The sequence below is a fragment of the Solanum dulcamara genome, chromosome 9 (genome assembly GCF_947179165.1).
Source record: "Solanum dulcamara chromosome 9, daSolDulc1.2, whole genome shotgun sequence".
Taxonomy (NCBI): Eukaryota; Viridiplantae; Streptophyta; class Magnoliopsida; order Solanales; family Solanaceae; genus Solanum; species Solanum dulcamara.
The window spans coordinates 17,761,479-17,781,583 of NC_077245.1; the positions used below are offsets into that span (position 1 = coordinate 17,761,479).

Sequence of the window (20,105 nt, forward strand, 5' to 3'; positions counted from 1 at the left end):
TCAGAGTTTGTTATACTCGCCGTTTATGTTGATGACATAAATCTCATTGGAACCCCTGAAGAGGTCCAAAAGGCAATTGAATATCTAAAGAAAGAATTTGAAATGAAAGACCTTGGAAAGACAAAACTTTGTCTAGGTCTGCAAATTGAACATTTAGAAAACGGGGTTTTTGTCCATCAATCTGCCTACACTGAGAAAATCTTAAAAAGATTTTACATGGACAAAGCACACCCATTAAGTACTCTAATGATTGTTCGATCACTTAAAGTGGAAAAGGATCAACTTCGACCTTTAGAAGAGGGTGAAGAACTGCTTGGTCCTAAAGTACCATATCCCAGTGCTATTGGTGCACTTATGTACCTTGCTAACGCAACCAGGCCTGATATAACATTTTCTGTTAATTTGCTAGCAAGGTATAGTTCATCCCCAACGCGAAGGCATTGGAACGGTATCAAACATATTTTGCGATACCTCAAGGGTACTATTGATATGAGTTTGTTTTATACTAATAAAGATTGTGTAGACCTTATTGGTTATGCAGATGCAGGTTATTTATCAGACCCACATAAAGCTCGATCTCAGACAGGCTATCTATTTACACACTGAGGAACTGCTATATCATGGCGATCTACAAAGTAGTCCATTGTTGCTACTTCTTCAAATCATGCTGAAATAATAACAATTCATGAAGCAAGTAGAGAATGTGTGTGGTTGAGATCGATGATACAATTCATCAAAGAAAGATGTGGCCTAGAAAGTAATGTCAAAGTACCCAAAATTATATTCGAAGACAATGCCGCGTGCATAGCTCAGTTGAAAGGCGACTTCATAAAAGGAGACAGAACGAAACATATTTCACCAAAATTATTCTTCACACATGATCTATAGAAGAATGGTGATATTGATGTACAACAAGTTAATTCGAGTGATAATCTTGCAGATTTATTCACAAAGGCATTACCAACATCAACTTTTGAGAAATTAAGATATAAGGTTGGAATGCGTCGTCTCCAAAATATCAAATGAAGCTTTCATCAGGGGGAGTAAAATACGCGCTGCACTTTTTTTTCCTTAACCAAGGTTTTGTCCCACTAGGCTTTCCTGATAAGGTTTTTAATGAGCCAGCAATCAAGGCGTATTACCAGATATGTAGGCACAACATCTATGGAGATTCAGAATAACTATATGTATATTTATTCTTTAATTTTTTTATATAGACATCCAAGAGAGAGTATTATGTATTGGATGTTTCTATCCATCCAAGTGGACATGTCTCTGTCCATCCAAGTGGGAACCATCCACTTGGACACTTGTGTAATTTCCTGCAAATGACCTAACTTATGTGCCTATATGATTTGTGCAACTTTAGAAGTGAAGATACGAATAACACTGATACGAATAACACTGATATTGCAAATTTCCTTTATTTCTTTCTTCTATTGTCTTTTATTTTGCTTACTCTCTTAGCCTAATTGATTGTTAAGTAGTATATTTATATCAGGTGGGAATTTATATGTCATTTATCAAGGGAAAAAAAATGGAGAAGCGAGGAGAAAATTAACCAATGGCTAAGTAGCCGAGAGCATCTCCCTTGTGCGAGTACTCTGCCATACCATAGATGCAATCAGTGAGAACTCTCCCAATCATGAAGAGACCAATAACCATTCCTTCAACCCCACCATCTCCACAATCTCTTCCTTCCAAGACTACAACTTTGAGAACCCTCTCTTCCAAGAAACCAAGAAATATTCTAACAAATCCAATCCCAGAAGAAGACCCCAAATGGGTACCCCTCAACTTATCAAGATCAGAACTTTACTTGCCCCTCACCTTCCCAACAGGCCAAACCTTCAGGTGGAAACAGACAGGACCCATCCAGTATACTGGTGTTGTTGGTAGGTCCCACTTGGTCTCACTGAAGCAGCTTGACAATGGTGATGTTGGGTACCATTTCCATTGCGCTACCTCTGAGTCTGCTAGGGACGCCCTTCTTGATTTTCTCAATGTGGGTATTTCATTAACTGAGGTTTGGGAGAGTTTTAAGGCTTCTGATAAAAGATTTGCTGAATTGGCTACCCATTTGGGGGGTGCTAGAGTCCTAAGGCAAGACCCTCTTGAGTGTCTCATTCAGTTTATTTGCTCATCTAATAACAATATCAAGAGAATTACCATGATGGTCGATTTCATTTCATCATTGGGGAATTATTTGGGAGCTGTTGGAGGTTTCAAGTTTTATGAGTTTCCTTCACTGGAAAGGTTGGCAATGGTTTCTGAACAAGAGCTAAGAGCTGCAGGTTTTGGTTACAGGTATGCTTTTTACCAATCATGGTGTTTCAAGAGTTTTTTTATTTTTCTTTAAATCATGTGTCCTATGATATGAATAAGCCCTTATATCTTTTAGTTTATATAACTGTGGTGTCTGTGCCAGTCCCATCAGGTACAGCATAACTTTGTCCAACAAGTCTAAGATAGATGAAAAGAGATCGCATATTGAGAGTTTAGACATAATAAATGTGAAATTTGGAAAAATAATTGAAAATGGTGTTTGGAAACTGGAGTTGTTTTTGAATTTTTGTGAGTGATTTGGAGTGAAAATTGTGAAAAAAGAAGTTTTTGGAGTTTTTCGAATTCCAGAAAATTTCAGAATTTGAATTCCTGAACATCAGAACAATTCTATTTCCAAACAGTTTTTCAGAATAATATTCCGGAAAAAAGTGAAAAATATCCGTGGCCAAATGGGTTCTTAATCCACTTCATTGACCACTTGGCCACACCTTTGGGTATGAATAGGTCTTTATGTCTTTCTTTTGAGATATACAAAATTATGCATATAGAAGGGGTGTTGCTGGTGTATGGAACTACAGTGAAATTGATGGGCTTTATCAAACGAAATTAATGAAACAAAGGCTTTCTGAAATCCATCAAATCCGATTAAGTTTCCTTTTTCCCTGTATTTTAGTTTCAAACGCTCACTAAAGCAGCGAATGTATTCATATGCTAAGATTTCTAGTGTCTTTGAAACACTATTTAGCATTACCTAAGTCTGCTTGGTTAGCAATTTGGTGATGAATGAATTTCAAAGCCTTTTAAAATGGTATCAAGTGACAGATGATGTGATACATCCTATATCTTCAACTTTTGGGTTGTTTCATCTTTCTTTTTTCCTTGCATCTTCACTTAGGCCAATTTTGACAGGAACTACGAGTATTTTGTGTAGATGAGAACACTTTCAACTTTCTAGTGATAGTTAAACTGATGTCAAGTTGTAGTTATATTTAATAACTCACTCCATAACGCTCCTGATCTTATATCGAGTGAGCAGGGCTAAATATATAGTTGGTACTGTGGAAACACTGAAGTCAAAGCCTGGTGGAGGTATGGAGTGGCTTGCTGTACTTCGCAAAGTAGATCTTCCTGAGGCCATTGTTTCGTTGTGCTCTCTACCTGGTGTTGGTCCTAAGGTCGCAGCATGTATTGCTCTCTTTTCTCTAGATCAGCACCATGCTATTCCTGTTGATACTCATGTGTGGAAGGTTAGCTTTCAAGGGCTTTATATTTTCTTGTTGTATAAGAGATCACAACATCTTCTGACATATGAATTTACTTTGATTCCATACAAGATATGAGATATGCTCTCTCCCTTCTATAAATATTTCAAATTAAGATAAACCTAAGAAGAATATTATTATTATTGTTGTAGTAGTTGTTGTTGTTCCTTTCTTGTTTGATATGTTCCTGGGACCTCTATTTTGTTACGAAAAGAGTATGTAGATGGACTAATGAGTTCTTTCTTAAAAAATAAAGGGGGAGTGGGGAGTGTGGAGGACTGAAGAAACAACGAGGAGAGTTGAAATATATCAAATTTTTTAAGCAGATTGTTGGCGTGAATGATTATTTATGGATGAAGGGTTGTGCAGCTTTTGGACTCTTTCATTTCAGTGTGGAAATCCTCTTTCCTAGATGTTGTTATGCTCCTCTTTTCATTTATATTTATTCCCATGCCTATCTGGGTGCATCCTTTTACCACTATTATTGTGAGACATAATATAATTAAGTTACTAAATGTGTGTTCTCTCTACCGACTTAAGTTTTTAGATGAGATGATCAGACAATTTTAACATGGTATCATAGGCACAACCATTGATCCTTCTTGTTGTACTCTCAATAGTGGGTCCTCCGTAATCCTCACTCTAGTTGTCCAATCCTGGACGTATTGAGAGAGAGGGGTTAAGTCCCGCATTGGTTGAGAAAATGGATTATGTCTTGTGGTCTCCTTATATGGTCTTGGACAATCCTTTTTTTTTGAGCTAGCTTTTGGGATTGAATTAGGTCCAATGTCCATCTATTCACATGGTATTAGAGCACGGAGAGATCCTAAGTTCAAATTTCATTGCCACCTAGAAAGCAAAAAATATTCCATGTGTTTGGCCAATTAAGAAGAATTATGGCCACACATGAGAGGGAGTGTTATGATACATAATATGATTAAGTAATTAAAACTTACTCTCTCTAACAATTTAAGCTTTTAGATGTGATGGTCACACACATGTCAACAATTATCTTCTGTTTCTGTTTCTCCAAAAGAAACTTTTATCAAACGAAGCAAAAATATGCTTCACAGTAATCACAGTTTAGCAGCTGGTTAAGTATCTGTAATTTGTTTTTCTAGCTAAGATAGTCTTACTGAGTACAAAGTTCCCTTCATGTAAGGCAAATAGGAGCCTGCATATTGATAGTTTCTAGACTATGTTTTCTTCCTAAATGCACGCCAACTTTTGGTGCATGTCCTTGAAAATTTCCACTTGTTTCGGGAAAAAGAGTTAAAGTAAACAGCTTGGAGCTTTTGCTGTCTGTCAAAGTACCAGAATCTTGAGGAAGCAAATGATTTTTGGGGATGTCTTTTTCCTGAAAGGATTAACTTGTTCGGCTACCAATGAAGTGAAAATATGAGAGTATTGCTCCCTGCTGCTGAATACGGGATGGCAAAATTTAAAAAACCTCTGAGTAGTCTTCTTGTATGATAAAATGGGTACATGTTGTTTAGTACTAGAGCTTGTGGCACAGTTCATGCACCCGTATGGTGTTTCTCTTGCTAAATTTTAGAAGGCAATCAAGATGTTAATTAAAGTCTGTTACTAACCAAGAGAGGTGGGTGTTACCCCATGAGACTAATGATGCTTTTGAGGTATAAAAGAGAATGGGTGCCCAGTTCCCTGAACATCAAAAGCATAGTTACACCAGCCTAGGGAGTGGTAGCTTTATTAATATGGTAGATAAGCCATTTGTTAATAAAATTGTTTTGGTCACAACCTTCATAAAAAATATATTGTTTTGGTCATTAGTTATCCAAGAAAAGCAATATAACTTTTCAATGTGAGCAGTAGGGGTGTACATGGACCGGATTGGTTCGAATTTTTTACAAACCAAACCAAACCATTTGTGTCGGGTTATTAAATCTATAGACCAAACCAAACCAATAAAATTCGAGTTTTTTGATATCAATTTTTCTCAGATTTTTCGGATTTTTCGGGTTTTTTGGGTTTTTTCGGGTTTCTCGGGTTTTTCATAATATCTAATAAAAAGAACAAAGCAGTGCTTCTTAAAAAGAGTTCTAATACAAAATATCAACATATAAGATGGAGGCAGAACATTGTTTGAAGTTTTAACTTTATAATATAACTTTATAAGATGGGCTTTATTTGTATATTATTTAGATGAGCTTCTCAAGTCCAAATCTAAATGTAAGAAAGAAAAAAAATATGAAAATTTTTTAAAAAATATTTATAAATTACATTTTAATAAATATTTTTATGTATAACATAATTTAAAAGTAGTATATCTATAATCGGATCGGTTTGGGTTCGGTTTGACTTTTTTTAGTTAAAACCAAACCAACCCTATAATGGTCGGATTTTTTTTTCAAACACCAAACCAAGTCAAACCAAACCACTAGTCGGGTTTTTTTTTCCGGTTTGGTTCGATTTGTTGATTTGGTGCGGTTTATCGGTTTGCCCTGTACAGCCCTAGTGAGCAGGATGCAGATCACAATGTTGGTGTGGTAGGTTTTAATTATTTGGGGTGTAATTATTTTTTTCCTTAAAGAAGAAGGTTCTACTAATTTTAAAAGTTGTAGACTGTAGAGCTTGAATCATTCTCTTCTGTCCTGACTTACTTTTCCCTTAGCTTATCGAGATTCAAGGGTCAGTTTGACTGATTTCTGGAGCTAAATTAGATCAGTTAATTTTTTGTCTATAAACTTTTGGTACACAGATAATACATAAAAGTACTGCTGCAATATTTTCCATAATTGATAAAAAATACATTTAGAATTAGTAATCAGATTTGGATTCAGTCTGTTGTTAAAAGCCATCATGATGTTGCTCAAAGCGATGAAACAATGTGAAGTGAGGGGTTATCGCTTCACAGGTGAAACCATGAGCTTCAAATAATGATGTGTGGAGTGATCAAAAATAAAAGTCGCTGTTCTTTGAACCTCAATTTCTAGTTGGATTCATATCAACATTAGTGTACATTAGTGCTAAAGTTAGTTATTTTAATTGCAATTTGATTATTAACGCACTAAATTTACATGCATATTTTTCTTCATAAATTGACATGTATATTTGGCAACTTTTTAATTTGGCGGAACCCATCGGCAACCCCTAAAGTTGACACGATTTTTCACTTAGTCACCTTAAGTAAGCACTGTACATTTTGAACACCTAAGGTAAGGTTGGACTGGGTCATTTTGATTTTTTTTGTTGACTTGACAACTTGTGTGATTTTCACTCCAAATAGGCGCATGAAGAGCCTAAAAAAATCATATTTTTTTTTCTTTTTTCTTTTTTATTATTTCCTCCTTCATCATCTTTCTTCTTCTTCATTCTTTTTCTCTATCTTCTTTATTTAATATTCTAACATTAACGAATCTTTCACAATTATTATCTTGTTCATCTAAAAAATAAAGACCACCACCATTCTCTAAGAATATGTGACATTTTCTTTTTGTATAAAATCAAAAACAAATTTTAAATTCTTAAAAAATCAGCCCCCAAAAAATATTCATGAAACTTCATTTTCTCTTCAAGATTTTATCCCAACATGTTACTATATTAATGTAATTATAGATCTGACATATTAATCAAAGTTGACAAAAACAAAAGAAAGAAGAAGAAAAGTTCATCAAGAGAAGAAATAAGATCTGGGTTTTAAGAAATTTTTGATTAACACTCCATTTTTTTGGTCAACGATTATACAAATTTGTTAATCTAATACTCGGTTCATTTCATTTGCAAAAGTAAAAAGCTACCGTTTTAGTCCATTAATTTTAGATTTTACCCATTCATTTTGTATTTTTTTCATTACAATTCTTTTAGTTAACAACTATTAGCATTTTGGTGTATAATTACTATGTAGCCTCTTGTTCTTGAATTCTATCCATGAAACCTTAAATGAATTAAATTTTTTTTTAAAAAAGTAAAAAGGTGGAGTGGATGATGGTCATTGGTGATGGAGCTCTAATGGCTATGGCGGGGGAATTCTTGCGGAAGGAGGGGTTGGGCAGGTTGGTGGGGTGGGGGTTTAGAAAACAGTTTCTTTTAATGAAAAATAGTTTTTCCTTTGCTTTTTTAATAATTTATTTTTAATAATTATTTTATACCAAATGCCACATGTCATCTTTTAATTAGTCATCATGTCACGTCATCAGCGAGTGTAATACACACACTTTGTAATTTTAGTTGATTGCCAAAAAGGTGTCAAATGACACAGCGGGGCCTAACATGAGGTGTATAAAATGAACAAACCCTAGTTGAAGTGTCTCAGTAAAAGTTGATGCCAACTTTTTAAGGAGCTACCGATGGGTTCAGCCTTTTAATTTTCCAAAAATTGTGGGCTTCATTTCAAAGAATCTCACTTTTCGCTTCAAGCCCCATGAGGCCTCGTCTGTTTATTATGCTTCTCGGTTTAAACACACTGGATGCTGGAAAGGAAAGGAACGATAAATGTTTTGAAGATAAAGCCAACTCAATCCAACAGGTTAAGTTTTAACTGTATACTTTCTTTTCTTTTTGGTGTAAAGAGGAATTTGTAAATGATGAAAAATCTATACCTAGCCTCTTAGAATCCCTATAAGATTGGAATGGGGGTTTTCTTTTGCTTTCTGATCACCTGTAATTACTTCAGCAGCATCCCTTTAGTGCTGCTTTTATAACACAATTACCCATTGTCCCCCAAAAAAAAGATGAAAAGGAAAACAGGTTGCAGGAAAAGTGAAAAGTGAACCATTTAGGGTATTATGAGTAGCGCAGTGCAGTTCTACACGATGTATGTTGGCCCAGATTCTGCTATTACCTAAACTGATCAAGTGTTCCCTGTTACATGTATTGAGTTATTGGCATGCAAACATGCAGCTCTCTTTGCTCTTTGAAGTTACTTCAATTTCAGAAAATATCCTGTTCATATCTGTTAATACCAATTTCAACATTTCTTCTTGATCTTTTGCTAGATCGCGACCAGGTACCTCCTCCCTGAACTGGCAGGAACCAGTCTTACGCCTAAACTTCACAATCGTGTGGCAGATGCTTTTGTGAGGACATATGGAAAATATGCTGGTTGGGCTCAAACTCTGCTTTTCATTGCGGAACTACCTTCACAGAAATCACTGTTGAATTCTACGGAAGAGGAGTCTCCTAATTCTAAAAAAAGAAAACTGGGTGGGATCACAAAGGTCCCTAAAGAATGATATGCCGTGCTTGTGTTATCATGCTCGAAGTTAGATTTAATCTACTTGCTGATGAAGACTGTTCTTTCTAGTTCTCACCATCCGAGGTATCAAAAACATCTCAGAAGATTTTCATCTAGAATTGCGTCGATGTTCAGTTTTTGTGGATGTTAAAGTTGAAAAGAATGTATATTTCTTAGAAAGTGATTCTACATGAAATGTTTGCTTTACCCTTCTGGTTTGCTGCATTTATCGTATTTAACTTTTTGTTAGTTTATATGATACATATATATTTGAAGATTTTTACTTGAAGAACTGTTAGGTAAACTAGCACTTTTAGATTCTTAAACATCTAACAGAAGATGCTGCTCTTCCTCCTTGGCCGGAGGTAAAAATACATTGGTTATTTGTTGTGCCCCCACAAGCTGACTTGGATGGCACATCAGCAGCCACCGTGGACATACACACACTCAGCAGGAGAGTAGGGTTTTGAAAAGAAGTAAGCGCGTGAGAACCCCTTCAGCAAGGCTAACTGACTTCATAATGGGAACTGGGTGATGAGAACGTGGACAAGGGGCCAGAAAGTGCAGTTTGTGAAGTACCAGATTTCATAAATAGAAAAAGAGGGCATCTGAATTATTAGGCAATTGTTATTTGAGTCTGGTCATCTCATCTCTCTGTTTCTCTGTTTTCTCATTTCCTTCCCTCTTTCCTTGTTACTGTTCCATTGATATTTCCTTTCTGGTCTTGTATTTCAGTTGATATTTATAATATAAGCCACCTTTATTTGCAAATTGTTATTCAGTTTGTTGCATTATTGGTGACGAAGAAATTTTAATTATCTGCATTCTTGCACCTGTTGCTTCTTGAGGTTTTTTGCCAATGATAATGTCTGTATTAATTAATTAATTGATAATTCATTTGCAGGCATGACATAATGCATCTAGCTGGCGAGCATTTTGCATGAAGTCACTGTTCCGTATTTATTTAATTGGTGGCGACTTACAGCCTAATTTTGTAAGTAGGGTCTTCGTTATTATGTTTCGTTAGTTCCAATTTGAACATTCAGGCTGCTAAAGTTTCACATATTTGAAATGTGTAGGACTTCCTTCTGTAAGACTGTATTAATTTGCATTAACTACATGTCGTGTGTTAAATTGGTTAAAGGCTTCAATTTGCATTTGCTATCTGTCTGATTAGTTCCATTTTCTCCCACCTTCGTGATAATTTCTCTTGGAAATTTATAGGACATAAAGACAGTCAATAAAATGCCTGATGGATTTCGAAAACCACTTCCTTCACTTGTTCTGTTTTTGTTCATTGAAAAAAGACAGGAACATAGGCAGTGAAAGACGTGAAAATAGGAAGCTGAAAATTTCAATTGGGACCTTTTCATCTATGCAATTAAACTTCAAATAGATGATAATATCGATGTGCCTGCATTTGATTGAATCAAAGAACTGTGTGAAAATATAGTTCTGTACTTCTACATTCCTATGATTTGAACATTTATATGGAAATCACGTCTGAGCTTCACCCAAACAAAGAATGGTAAACGTTGTTCTTTTATCCTCACGGAACATCAATTGCCAGTCTTATGGACACCTTATTATGTGGATCTCCCAAAGTTTTTTATGAGTGGGGGATGGTAAATCTCTTCATCTCTGGACAAGCCTGAAAAAGTCATATTAGAAAAATGTAAATAAAGCGAAACGATAGGACAACAACCAACTTGATATGATACAATGATAGTTTTGACTTTTGATGGACATGCTTTGTTTGATTGACATATAGTTGAATTTGGAACAGCTACACATACTGGGTCGTAATGTTTGGCCTATCAATAGCAGTGAAAAGAGCTTGCAAATTTGTGGGGAAAAAATGCAAATCCTACTAGACAAGCATTTAATTTGGTCTTTCAGTTTTTTTATGAGTGTATACTTTCAATAATTGGCTTTCTTTGGAAGGGTATTTCAGTCTGAAGATGTTAAGCAAATGTTGATTAAGCTAAAACTAGTACAAGTCAATCTGTATATGTATTAACAGTTGATAGACACACATTACAATATCAACATCAAATATTAGATCTTCTAAGAGAACCTTTGAAAAGAAACAATCAAATCTGGAAAAGATTAGTTTTTGTTTAATAAAAGGGGTGCAAATAGTGTTGATAGAATCTTGTATTTTAGTTGGGATAAGTATGTAAAAGACATAATGTCCATCTTCCTGTGGTGTTAATTTCGGCCAATTTGAATCTTGAAATTGCGGCTCTGTACCAGTGTCTTTTTGAGAGATTCCAGCGTAGGAAGAGTGATTAAAATTATAAGAAGAGACTATTGGTTCAACGATGACAAAAATGAATACTGCATGTAGGAATCACACTTGTTAAGTGTTAAAACTTGATATATTGGATTATTGATCTGTGACCTATCATGGAATTTGGTTTCTTTTTGAAGAAATCCTATATATGGTGTTCATTGATTTCTTTCATCAATTATCATAATTTAGATTGTGTTTTTTTGGTCAACTTGTTATTCCTTCATATCTTGAAAATTTCTTTGTTAAGAAAATATAGTTCCCGGAGGTAATAACTTGGTATATAAAAGAGGAAGAGTGGTTTACTTTCTCAACGACGGTGTTGTGACAGAAATAGTATCTATGGTGATGTCAAGAGGATTTCCAGTTTCCTCTTCAAATAAGATTAATAAATTGTCCTCTGGTTGGAGAAATGATCTTGGAACATTGTACCTGGAAATGAACAATTTTAGTTGCTGGTGGTTTAGTCATTAATTACTAAATGTAAATAGAATAAACTTTCGTGGATAAACAAGAGTGCATGAGATCTTTAAGTGAAGAGGTTTATTAAGTAGATAAGAGATAATCTGCTTATCTATAAATAACATATGGTGAAGAATAGACGGGTTCTAATGCGGCCTTATTATTCTATGAATAACGTATACTGCAGATCTATATTAATCATAGTTATCCAGTATAAAAAGAGTTTGTACAAGTATCAATCTGAATTAGTGTCACCTTAACATACCAAGTTTGTGATGGAATGCCTGCAAGCGTTCGAAATGAGACCCAATATCGGCCGATGCTTTGTCCATTAACCCAAGCCTCACCTTTTCCCATGGAGCCAAGGTTTAATGCAACAGGATCATCACCCTTGGGTGCATCAAAAATTGACTGGCGAATTGCAATCAATCAATGTATAATAGGTTGAGTAAAATAACAAATATATTGGAATATGTAAGATCTGTTTGTTGCATTGTAAACCGAAACATAAGCACATATTTAATTACTGAGGATCTCTTAGTCGCTTAAGCAAGTAGCACTACATGATACAGTAAAAAGGTATCCGGAAAGGATACATAGACTTACCTTGTACCATGTGAGCGGTTGAGAAGAGTCTAAGCTGCTCCAATTAACACTCTTTGATTCTTCTAATGAGTAAATTTGTAACTTTTCCCCCGATAATCCAACCTTAAGAAAATGTTTTATACTGATATAATAAGAAAATGGTTTATACTGATGTAAGTTTAATTAGAAATTGCACTCAGTTGTCAAAAAAATTATGGTTGTTAGAATTGTTATTCTCAGCCTTAAATATGCTCTACTGAAGAATGATCTGTAGCTAATAGATTAATGTGGCAGAAAACGTTAAATGCTCAAAAGTTTTTGGTTAAGTTATCGGTAGTGGTTTATACATTTTATGGCATGATCAAAGCATCAACGACTAAACAAACAAAAAATTTGGGTCATCTTTTAGCTGACAATTACCTGATAACCCCATGAGAAATTAGTGATATTTTTGGTCTCTTTGCTGTCTTGAATAATTACTGACTTTACACCAAGAGCCCTGCGTTCAAGAAATGCTCCTGAATCCTGCATGTTTAGGATAAAAATCATTTTATCTTTATAATCTCTTACTGCTAAATACTTACTTTTTTAAAACTAGAGGTCATAAAACTAAAGAAGGTGGTGCTTAATCAAATCATGTGAATACATGAACTTGGCTCTGGTGCTATGAAATGCTGTCCCTTGACGCTTCTAAGATTGAGAGGGAGAGAGAGCTCATATATGCAATTCATAATGTACTTTTCTACCCTTATGAGTAGTACTTCTCTTTTCATCAAAAAGAAAAAAAATGCGACTTCCAAATATGAATACGCACTAATGGCTGATGTATTATTAGTTGCAACCCAGGAAAACCAACAGAGGAAATGAAAGTATGTACCGGTAAGCCAACAGTTGCACTTAGTAATGAGATGTTGTTTGTCCCTTTATTCAGAGAAACAGCACCCTCTAATGTAAATGATGTATTTCTGAACCGTCCATGTGAAGAACCTACAGAACTCGACAGTTAGAATACTTTAAGAGGTTTTGTAAATTGATGATTTGAGCTGCACAAAGTGTTGATTTGTGCTTCGAATAGAAGCATCACTGGTTAGGCACCCTTCTTTCTGGAGACCTTTCTTTTGGTATGTAGCTTGTGATTAGGAACACTAATAAATAAAAACTACGTTTTCTTTCGGAAACAGAAGCATCTTTTTACTTCACTAGTCAAGCCAGTCTCTACATTCATAAGTTCCATTGCCATAAACAAAGTGTAGAATCTGGAAATCTAATCACTCTTGTAACCAATGATACAGCTGAAATCTCTTAAAAGTTCCAAATTTGCATTAGGAAATGTGGTGTTTGCGTCTGTCTGCATGTGTATCTCTTTTTCTCATTATCATTTAATAAAGAATAGTTGGTTTAGAGGTTTTGAGGTCAGCAGACCTGAAATAGAGAGTGTGGAACTTACCCATCTACAATATGCTGATGATACCTTGATATTATGTGATGCTGATGAAGGCCAACTAAAGATGCTGAGGGTGATCCTAGTGTTGTTTGAAGGGTTCTCTGGTCTACACATTAATTGGAGGAAAAGCCACCTCTATCCAATTAATGAAGTACACAACATGGAAGCCTTAAATGCTGTTCTGAGAGGGGAAATTGGAGGACTGCCTACATCATATCTTGGGATGCCTTTGGGGGGCCAAATCTCAGTCATATGAAATCTGGAACAATGTGGTTGAGTAATGTGAAATGAAGTTAGCAAGATGGAAATCACAATATCTTTCTAGGGGTAGCAGGTTGACCTTGATTAATTCTGTTCTTGATTCACTACCAACCTATATGATGTCAGTATTCCCAATTCCCAAAAGTGTAATCACTAGGTTGGATAAAATCAGAAGAAAATTTCTCTGGCAAGGAAACAATGAGAGAAAAGGTTATAACTTGGTTAAATGGGATGCTGTGATAGTGGGAAAGAAGCATGGAGGTCTGGGAATAAAGAATTTGATGAATCAGAGCAAAACCCTTAGGATGAAATGGTTGCGGAAGTTCAATAATGAAGAACAGTCCTTCTGGAAGGAAGTCATTAAGGCAAAATATGTAGAGGAAGACAACTAGATGACCAAAGAGGTGACTACACCATATGGGGTCAGTGTATGGAGATCCATTAGATCTCTATGGTCTGAGTTTAAGGCTAACACAAAGATCAAAGTGGGGAATGGAGAGAACAGAATTTTGGAAGGATGTTTGGCATGAGGCAGGTAGGCTAGAGGTCTTGTATCCTGATATATATTCTCTGGTATCTCACCAATAGAAGACCATAATAGATCATTGGACTCCTCAAGGGTGGAACTTCATTTTTAGAAGACAAATGATTGGGAGATTCAAATGGTAGCAGATTTTTTCAATACCATTGGGCAATTTAATGGACTGAAGGGTGTCAAGATATTTTGTGGTGGAAAGGCAATCGGAAGGGCAGTTTTAAGGTGGGTTGTGCATACAACTGGCTGAACCACACCAATTGGCCTCTAAGTCACTGGCCATTGAGGGGAATCTGGAAGTCAAAAATTCCACTCAAAGTGGCATGTTTTGTCTAGTTGTTAAGCAAAGAAGTTGTACTGACTCAAGACAACTTAAAGAGGGGGATACCATTATGTTCTAGATGTTTCTTTTGTGGGGAAAGTGCTGAGACAGTTAACCATCTCTTTCTACACTGCAAGATCACTGGCCAACTATGGAGGTTATTTCTGAATCTTAAGGGTATGTCATGGACCATGCCTGCCAAGATCACAAAAGCAATCCAGAGTTGGGAGGAAGTAGGAAAGCAATCCAAAAACAGAGACAGATGGAGAATTGTCCCAGCTAGTATATGGTGGGAAATATGAAAGGAAAGGAACTCTAGAGCTTTTGATAGTATAGAGAATAGTATGCAAAAAGTCAAAACTAAATTGTCTTATGCTACTATGTTTTTGGTGTAATCAGTTACACTCAAATGATACTATCTCCATAATTGATGTACTAGACTCAATTTAGTAAAAGATAGTAGGATTTGAAGTACTTGTTGTAAATATTGACTAGTACAGTTTTGGTACTGTCTTTTGAGGAATATACGGAGTTGCCAGTTTCGAAAAAAGAATAGTTCGTAACAGTTAATTGTTCACTGCCGTTCTTTTTTTGTTTTTGCTTTTCTGGTTTTCTATGAGAAGAGGACGTATCGGGGCCAGGGGTGCATAATGACATCTTTGCTCATGTGTACACAAATATTTGACCCTTGTTTTCATTATTTTAAACTCGGAACAAACCTTGCATGACACAATTTTCATCTGTATATTGCATCCACGGTTAAATGCTTACCTACATGTTCTCCATTCACAAAAGCATGCAAAACATGGCCTAAGGACTTCACACTTATTGTAGACTGCTGTTCCATCAAATCGTGCTCGATACTGTCATGTGAATTTCATACATATTAGTAAAAGGCAGTTCCTGGAATGCAGTTACTACTTTGTTTATATCATACTGTGCCAGTAAATTTAGATGAAACGATGTCCGTCAATCCTAGTTTTGATTTATCTAAATATCATTACTTTATTCTTCTAAGTTGAGTGGAGTATGGAGGATCTTTTGAATTTACCTGGATGTATACCAAAGATAATCAGATACATCCTTCGTAGTATTCATATGCTCCAGTAATACGTCTGATCTCAGTGAAGTAGAATCAAATTGTGGAATAACCTCTTCAAATTGTTCCCATTTCTCAGCCGCGTCAAACTTAATGGCTGGTATTGCTGTTCTTGTATTGAATTCTGTGCTTACCTATTACAGATGAACATGCGGACAGTTAATGTCTTCTATGGTTTAAACCAAATCTTAGCTCTTCTCTAAATTAGGGATAAGGAGATGATAGTGCTTTGGCCTTCTGTCAATCATAAATGGAGCCGTTTGGGAGTAGATCTGGAAAGGTTAACGATTCGTAGAATTGAAAGAATTTTTAAGTATGTCAGTATTTACCTTTGCCGTATTGAAGGCTACAGTCTTGCAGTCAGGTAAGATGCTTATAGATTGCCGAGGTAATTCATATGACGAATTCTGAAATTGCATTACTACACTTTTTCTGTTATCTATGTTGACTAGAAATGCTGCACAAGCTCCAGAATCTCCACTGAATACATAAGCCTGGTTTGTATAGTGCTTGTAAGCTTTGAGATTGAAATTATTTTTGTAAGAGAGAAAAGTTGCACCTTGAGATGAGGGTTACTCGTGAACTCGGTGGATATTTACCTCTTGTTGTTCTCCTAAGGACTGCATGGAAGGGAATACAGAAAGTATGGTCTCTGAGCATAACTTCACCGCTTCATGTAACTCTTTCAAATGTCCCCATTTTGGTTGTCTAATTAAACCTGTCGTAGAATTCTCAATCAGAGCTAGTGAAAAAACTGGAAGCATGAGTAAAACTTGTGGATTACTTACCATACTCATCTAATGGAGCTTGGTCATAGTAACTTGTTATCATATATTCCGCAGCAGTCCTGCCAAAATTGGTTCCTCCATGATACTGATAATGGAGCCAGCCAGAGAACCTTGTTAGAGGATGGATGATAAAGCAGCTAAAATTTGATACATTGGACTTGGTAGTGAAGTATGTTGGTTCTATTTGTTGTGAGGTAAGTTTCTTTTTTCTTCTTATATTACTTTTCTTTCTTTTGAGTTAGTAGGTGTCAAATTTACCATATAATAGTTGATGAAGGTTCCATTCTTCCTTGCAATGAAGAGAGCAACATGATATGCCATGTCTTCTGCTGATCTGAGTGTTGCATTCTGACCATACACTTGATAACTTTGAATACAAAAAAATGAATATCTTTTAGCAACTTCATTTTTTACATAAATAAATAGAGAGTAGAATAAGAATATAATAGCTTACAAGCTTGTCCAGTTCTCAGTCCAGATTGATGGCTTGTTTGGTGAATTAGGCCCTTTAAATGTTTCTCCACATCTCAACCCATTGCATGAATTGATCTGGAGCATGTCTAAATAATGCTTTTAAGAAAATGAAATAAATAAAAGTAGTTTAATTAGTCACTCTGTAACTTACAACAGGATCAGGAGCATCATCTTGTTTGCACATGCACCATGGAACACCAGTTTGAAGTCCAACAGCCATCTCCGCCGCCCACGAGACGTAAGAAGGACCGTCTTCTCCGAATGCTTTTTCTACATTTTGATATTCATTCTCAATCTGCATGAAATATCTAAATTAACCAATACAGCAAAATAATTAATACGTACTAAGAAAAATATGGAGAATTCACCTGCGAGAGTATAATTGGACCTCCTTGTGAAGCATATAGTCCTTCTGATTTCATTAGGTTCACTATTTTTGTAGTGAAATTTTGCATGTAAAACTGTCAACACACAACTTACACTAGTCATTATCAACCAACTATTTATCATTTTTAAAACATGAAATTAAATGGGAGGAAGAAATTCTAAATATTACCTTAAAGGGTTCATTATTTGAGCGGAAAACAACACCAGGGACATCATGTAACCAAAAAGGGAAACCTCTATAAAGATTAAAAAAAACAATTTAGTTAAGTCAATTTGCCAAAAATAAAATAAAATTAAAGGGGTCAAAAGTTGAATATAGATATACTTTGGACTGAGGGTGCAAAATATCATAAAGTGGAAGCATGTAAAATTACCCATAAGTCCATTCGCCCTCAATATAGGGCCCAATGCGAAGGCAAGCATAGAGACCTTGTGCTTGAATTTCCTTCATAAATGCTACTATGTCACGTCTTCCACTAAAATCATACTGATATCACATTAAAAATTAAAAAAAGAGAAGTTAATTCAGTGGAAAAAAAACATTTGGTGTTCACGCAGAATTCGAACAAAAATACCTGTCCAGGTTGGGGTTCATGAAGGTTCCAAAATACATAGGTCTCAATCACATCTATTCCGCCTTGTTTAGCTTTTGATATTAAAGATGGCCACATCTATAAGAAATAAAATAATGTTTAGAAAAGAGAGCCAACAAAAAAAGGAAAAAAAAAGTCTCTTTTCGAGCCAAAAAACAGATATTATTAAATGAATTAGTAGGAGTTGTAATGATTTAAGGAGAATGAGTCAAAGGACATCCTAGTGTGCTAAACGAATAAAGTAATCTTCTAAGAAGAATCAAAGATATATAAACGTACAGAACAAACAAATTAAATATAAATTTCAGAAAGTCTACCAAAGCAATATAGTAATGCAAGTATAAAATATTCAACAGAACAAAATATACTAGACACACAATATTCAAACACTCTTGTGCACTCCGAGGTAGAGATAAAGTTTGTGCATATTTTACTCTCTCAAGATTCTATTCGTGAATTTACACTGGATATATTTTTATTATAAACAAATGAATAATAATGTAATGGAAGGAAGCAAAAGTAGTGTTAGTGATGGTGAAATTTAATTCGAATTAACACTCACATTTTAAGGGAGAAGTGATAAACAACACATAGTATAAAGTAATTGTATTTTTCAGAAGAAAGAAAAATCTAGGTAATGAGAACTTCAAACTAGGACTAGGTAACATCTTGATTAATGTTATTCTTATTTTATAGAAACCAGACAAAAGAAAGTTTGAAACAACCTAGATAAAATTTGATTTAGATGTAATTTCCAATCAGAGTCTTAATCTAAGTCCTTACCCACTAATCTAAAAGTCCTATCGACTGGTTTGCGTACCTATGTTATATATTAATCCCACTACGCACTAGAAATTACAAATTGGTCACCTACTAATTAATGTCTTGTTCAAAAAAGAATGATCTGTCAGTTTATTTTTGGTCTTTATCCTCTCAAAAAAAATAAAAATAAATCTAATAATATAAAAAATATTTAAGCTCTGTATTTGACTCAACACTCTACCTATAAACATATATAGGCGTACTTAATTTGACATATGCTACCGCAAAAAGGGGATTTCCTGACGGCATCTAAGGAAGGGTCTTTTAAGTTGAACCAACACTTAATTAGTTCCTAAGAAATTAAGGATTCGGGATTGAGTTGGAGCAACAAGTGGTATTTCTACAAGGGAGGCTATGAATCGTTTTTCTAATATCAAAGCTTTCTCAATCAAACTTGTTGCACTAGACTTGTTTAGTACGATTATATCTCTTATGTAAAAGATTATTTTTATTTGTTGTAATAGATATTATATTTTATTTCAAATATCACATTTTAAGAAGGTTTTCTATAAATATCCTTCGAATGATTTGATAGTATAAAAAATTATTTAGACTAACCATGTATATAACGTAACTCAAACTATTATAAGTACATACACATTTGAATATGTCCATAGAATTTAAGTTATATATTATAGGCTCAATTTCTGCAAATTAACTATTAAAAAACGTGAAATTTCAACAGGCGTAGTATCTATTCATGAAAACGTTTCCATCAAGCAATTTTTTAGATGAAATCTTAGTCGTAATTCCGTGTCATTTAATAGTTAGATCATATTGAATGAACAAAGAGAGAGAGAGACATACGTGAGGGGTGCTTCTAGGATAATGAATAGAACCAGAGAATAACATCTTCCTTTCCCCATCTATCATCAATGACCTTCCGTCGTAACTAACGTTTGCGCCACGGGCAGACACCGCCATCACCACCAATAAAGCCGCGGCTACCAACCACGACATTTCCATCGTCTCTTTACGAAATTAAAACGTAAAAGGAAGCTAGCTTGCTAGCTGATTTTTTACAATATATATACACTTTTATATATGTATATAATTGAAGTGAAGCTTAGAAGCAAAAGAAGGAAAAACAAACATGAGTATGAAGAGAGAGAATGAATTTACGGAAGAGGCAAGTTAGAAGTGGGGCTATTATATGTTCATTCATGTGAAGTACACTCAATGTAATTATATATGTCCCTTTCTTATCTTTTATACTTCAAATGAAATTTCTCTCTGAAAACTTTAAATTCTTTTTAAATGAAACTAGCTAGATGGAGGACAGAAGAAAGAGAAGT

The 20,105-nt window shown here is 35.0% G+C and overlaps 2 protein-coding genes across 4 annotated transcripts; one reads left to right on the forward strand and one right to left on the reverse strand.

The window, feature by feature from the left end:
• Positions 1-1,489: 1,489 nt before the first annotated feature.
• LOC129902057 (N-glycosylase/DNA lyase OGG1) lies at positions 1,490-15,200 on the forward strand. Of its 2 annotated transcripts, XM_055977081.1 has the most exons (5): positions 1,490-2,307; positions 3,323-3,533; positions 8,507-8,829; positions 9,650-9,739; positions 13,583-15,200. In XM_055977081.1, exons 1-3 carry the CDS (start codon positions 1,619-1,621, stop codon positions 8,741-8,743), a joined length of 1,137 nt encoding a protein of 378 aa, XP_055833056.1. In that variant the 5' UTR covers positions 1,490-1,618; the 3' UTR covers positions 8,744-8,829; positions 9,650-9,739; positions 13,583-15,200. The 2 variants fall into 2 exon arrangements, with proteins under 2 accessions (XP_055833056.1, XP_055833055.1); XM_055977080.1 differs by lacking the exon at positions 13,583-15,200 and having other exon boundaries at positions 9,650-9,930.
• Positions 10,120-20,069, reverse strand: LOC129902056 (beta-galactosidase 16-like). Of its 2 annotated transcripts, XM_055977078.1 has the most exons (19): positions 19,618-20,067; positions 17,971-18,066; positions 17,770-17,882; positions 17,565-17,631; positions 17,377-17,469; positions 17,160-17,303; positions 16,989-17,083; positions 16,793-16,901; positions 16,535-16,619; positions 16,346-16,464; positions 16,076-16,240; positions 15,699-15,880; positions 15,419-15,510; positions 12,963-13,072; positions 12,506-12,610; positions 12,107-12,208; positions 11,766-11,911; positions 11,345-11,470; positions 10,120-10,396 (listed from the first exon to the last, which is right to left on the reverse strand). In XM_055977078.1, exons 1-19 carry the CDS (start codon positions 19,774-19,776, stop codon positions 10,381-10,383), a joined length of 2,124 nt encoding a protein of 707 aa, XP_055833053.1. In that variant the 5' UTR covers positions 19,777-20,067; the 3' UTR covers positions 10,120-10,380. The 2 variants fall into 2 exon arrangements, with proteins under 2 accessions (XP_055833053.1, XP_055833054.1); XM_055977079.1 differs by lacking the exon at positions 11,345-11,470 and having other exon boundaries at positions 19,618-20,069.
• Between the last annotated feature and the right edge of the window lie 36 nt (positions 20,070-20,105).

What these genes read in the sequence shown, in the direction of transcription:
- LOC129902057 (XM_055977081.1), top strand. Translation starts at nt 1,619, where the DNA reads ATGCAATCAGTGAGAACTCTCCCAATCATGAAGAGACCAATAACCATT. An exon ending in GCTGCAGGTTTTGGTTACAG is followed by an intron (nt 2,308 to 3,322) that starts GTATGCTTTTTA and finishes TCGAGTGAGCAG; the next exon opens with GGCTAAATATATAGTTGGTA. An exon ending in TTGATACTCATGTGTGGAAG is followed by an intron (nt 3,534 to 8,506) that starts GTTAGCTTTCAA and finishes ATCTTTTGCTAG; the next exon opens with ATCGCGACCAGGTACCTCCT.
- LOC129902056 (XM_055977078.1), bottom strand. Translation starts at nt 19,776, where the DNA reads ATGGAAATGTCGTGGTTGGTAGCCGCGGCTTTATTGGTGGTGATGGCG. An exon ending in CCTTCATCAACTATTATATG is followed by an intron (nt 16,620 to 16,792) that starts GTAAATTTGACA and finishes CTCCATTATCAG; the next exon opens with TATCATGGAGGAACCAATTT. An exon ending in AGCTCCATTAGATGAGTATG is followed by an intron (nt 16,465 to 16,534) that starts GTAAGTAATCCA and finishes ATTCTACGACAG; the next exon opens with GTTTAATTAGACAACCAAAA.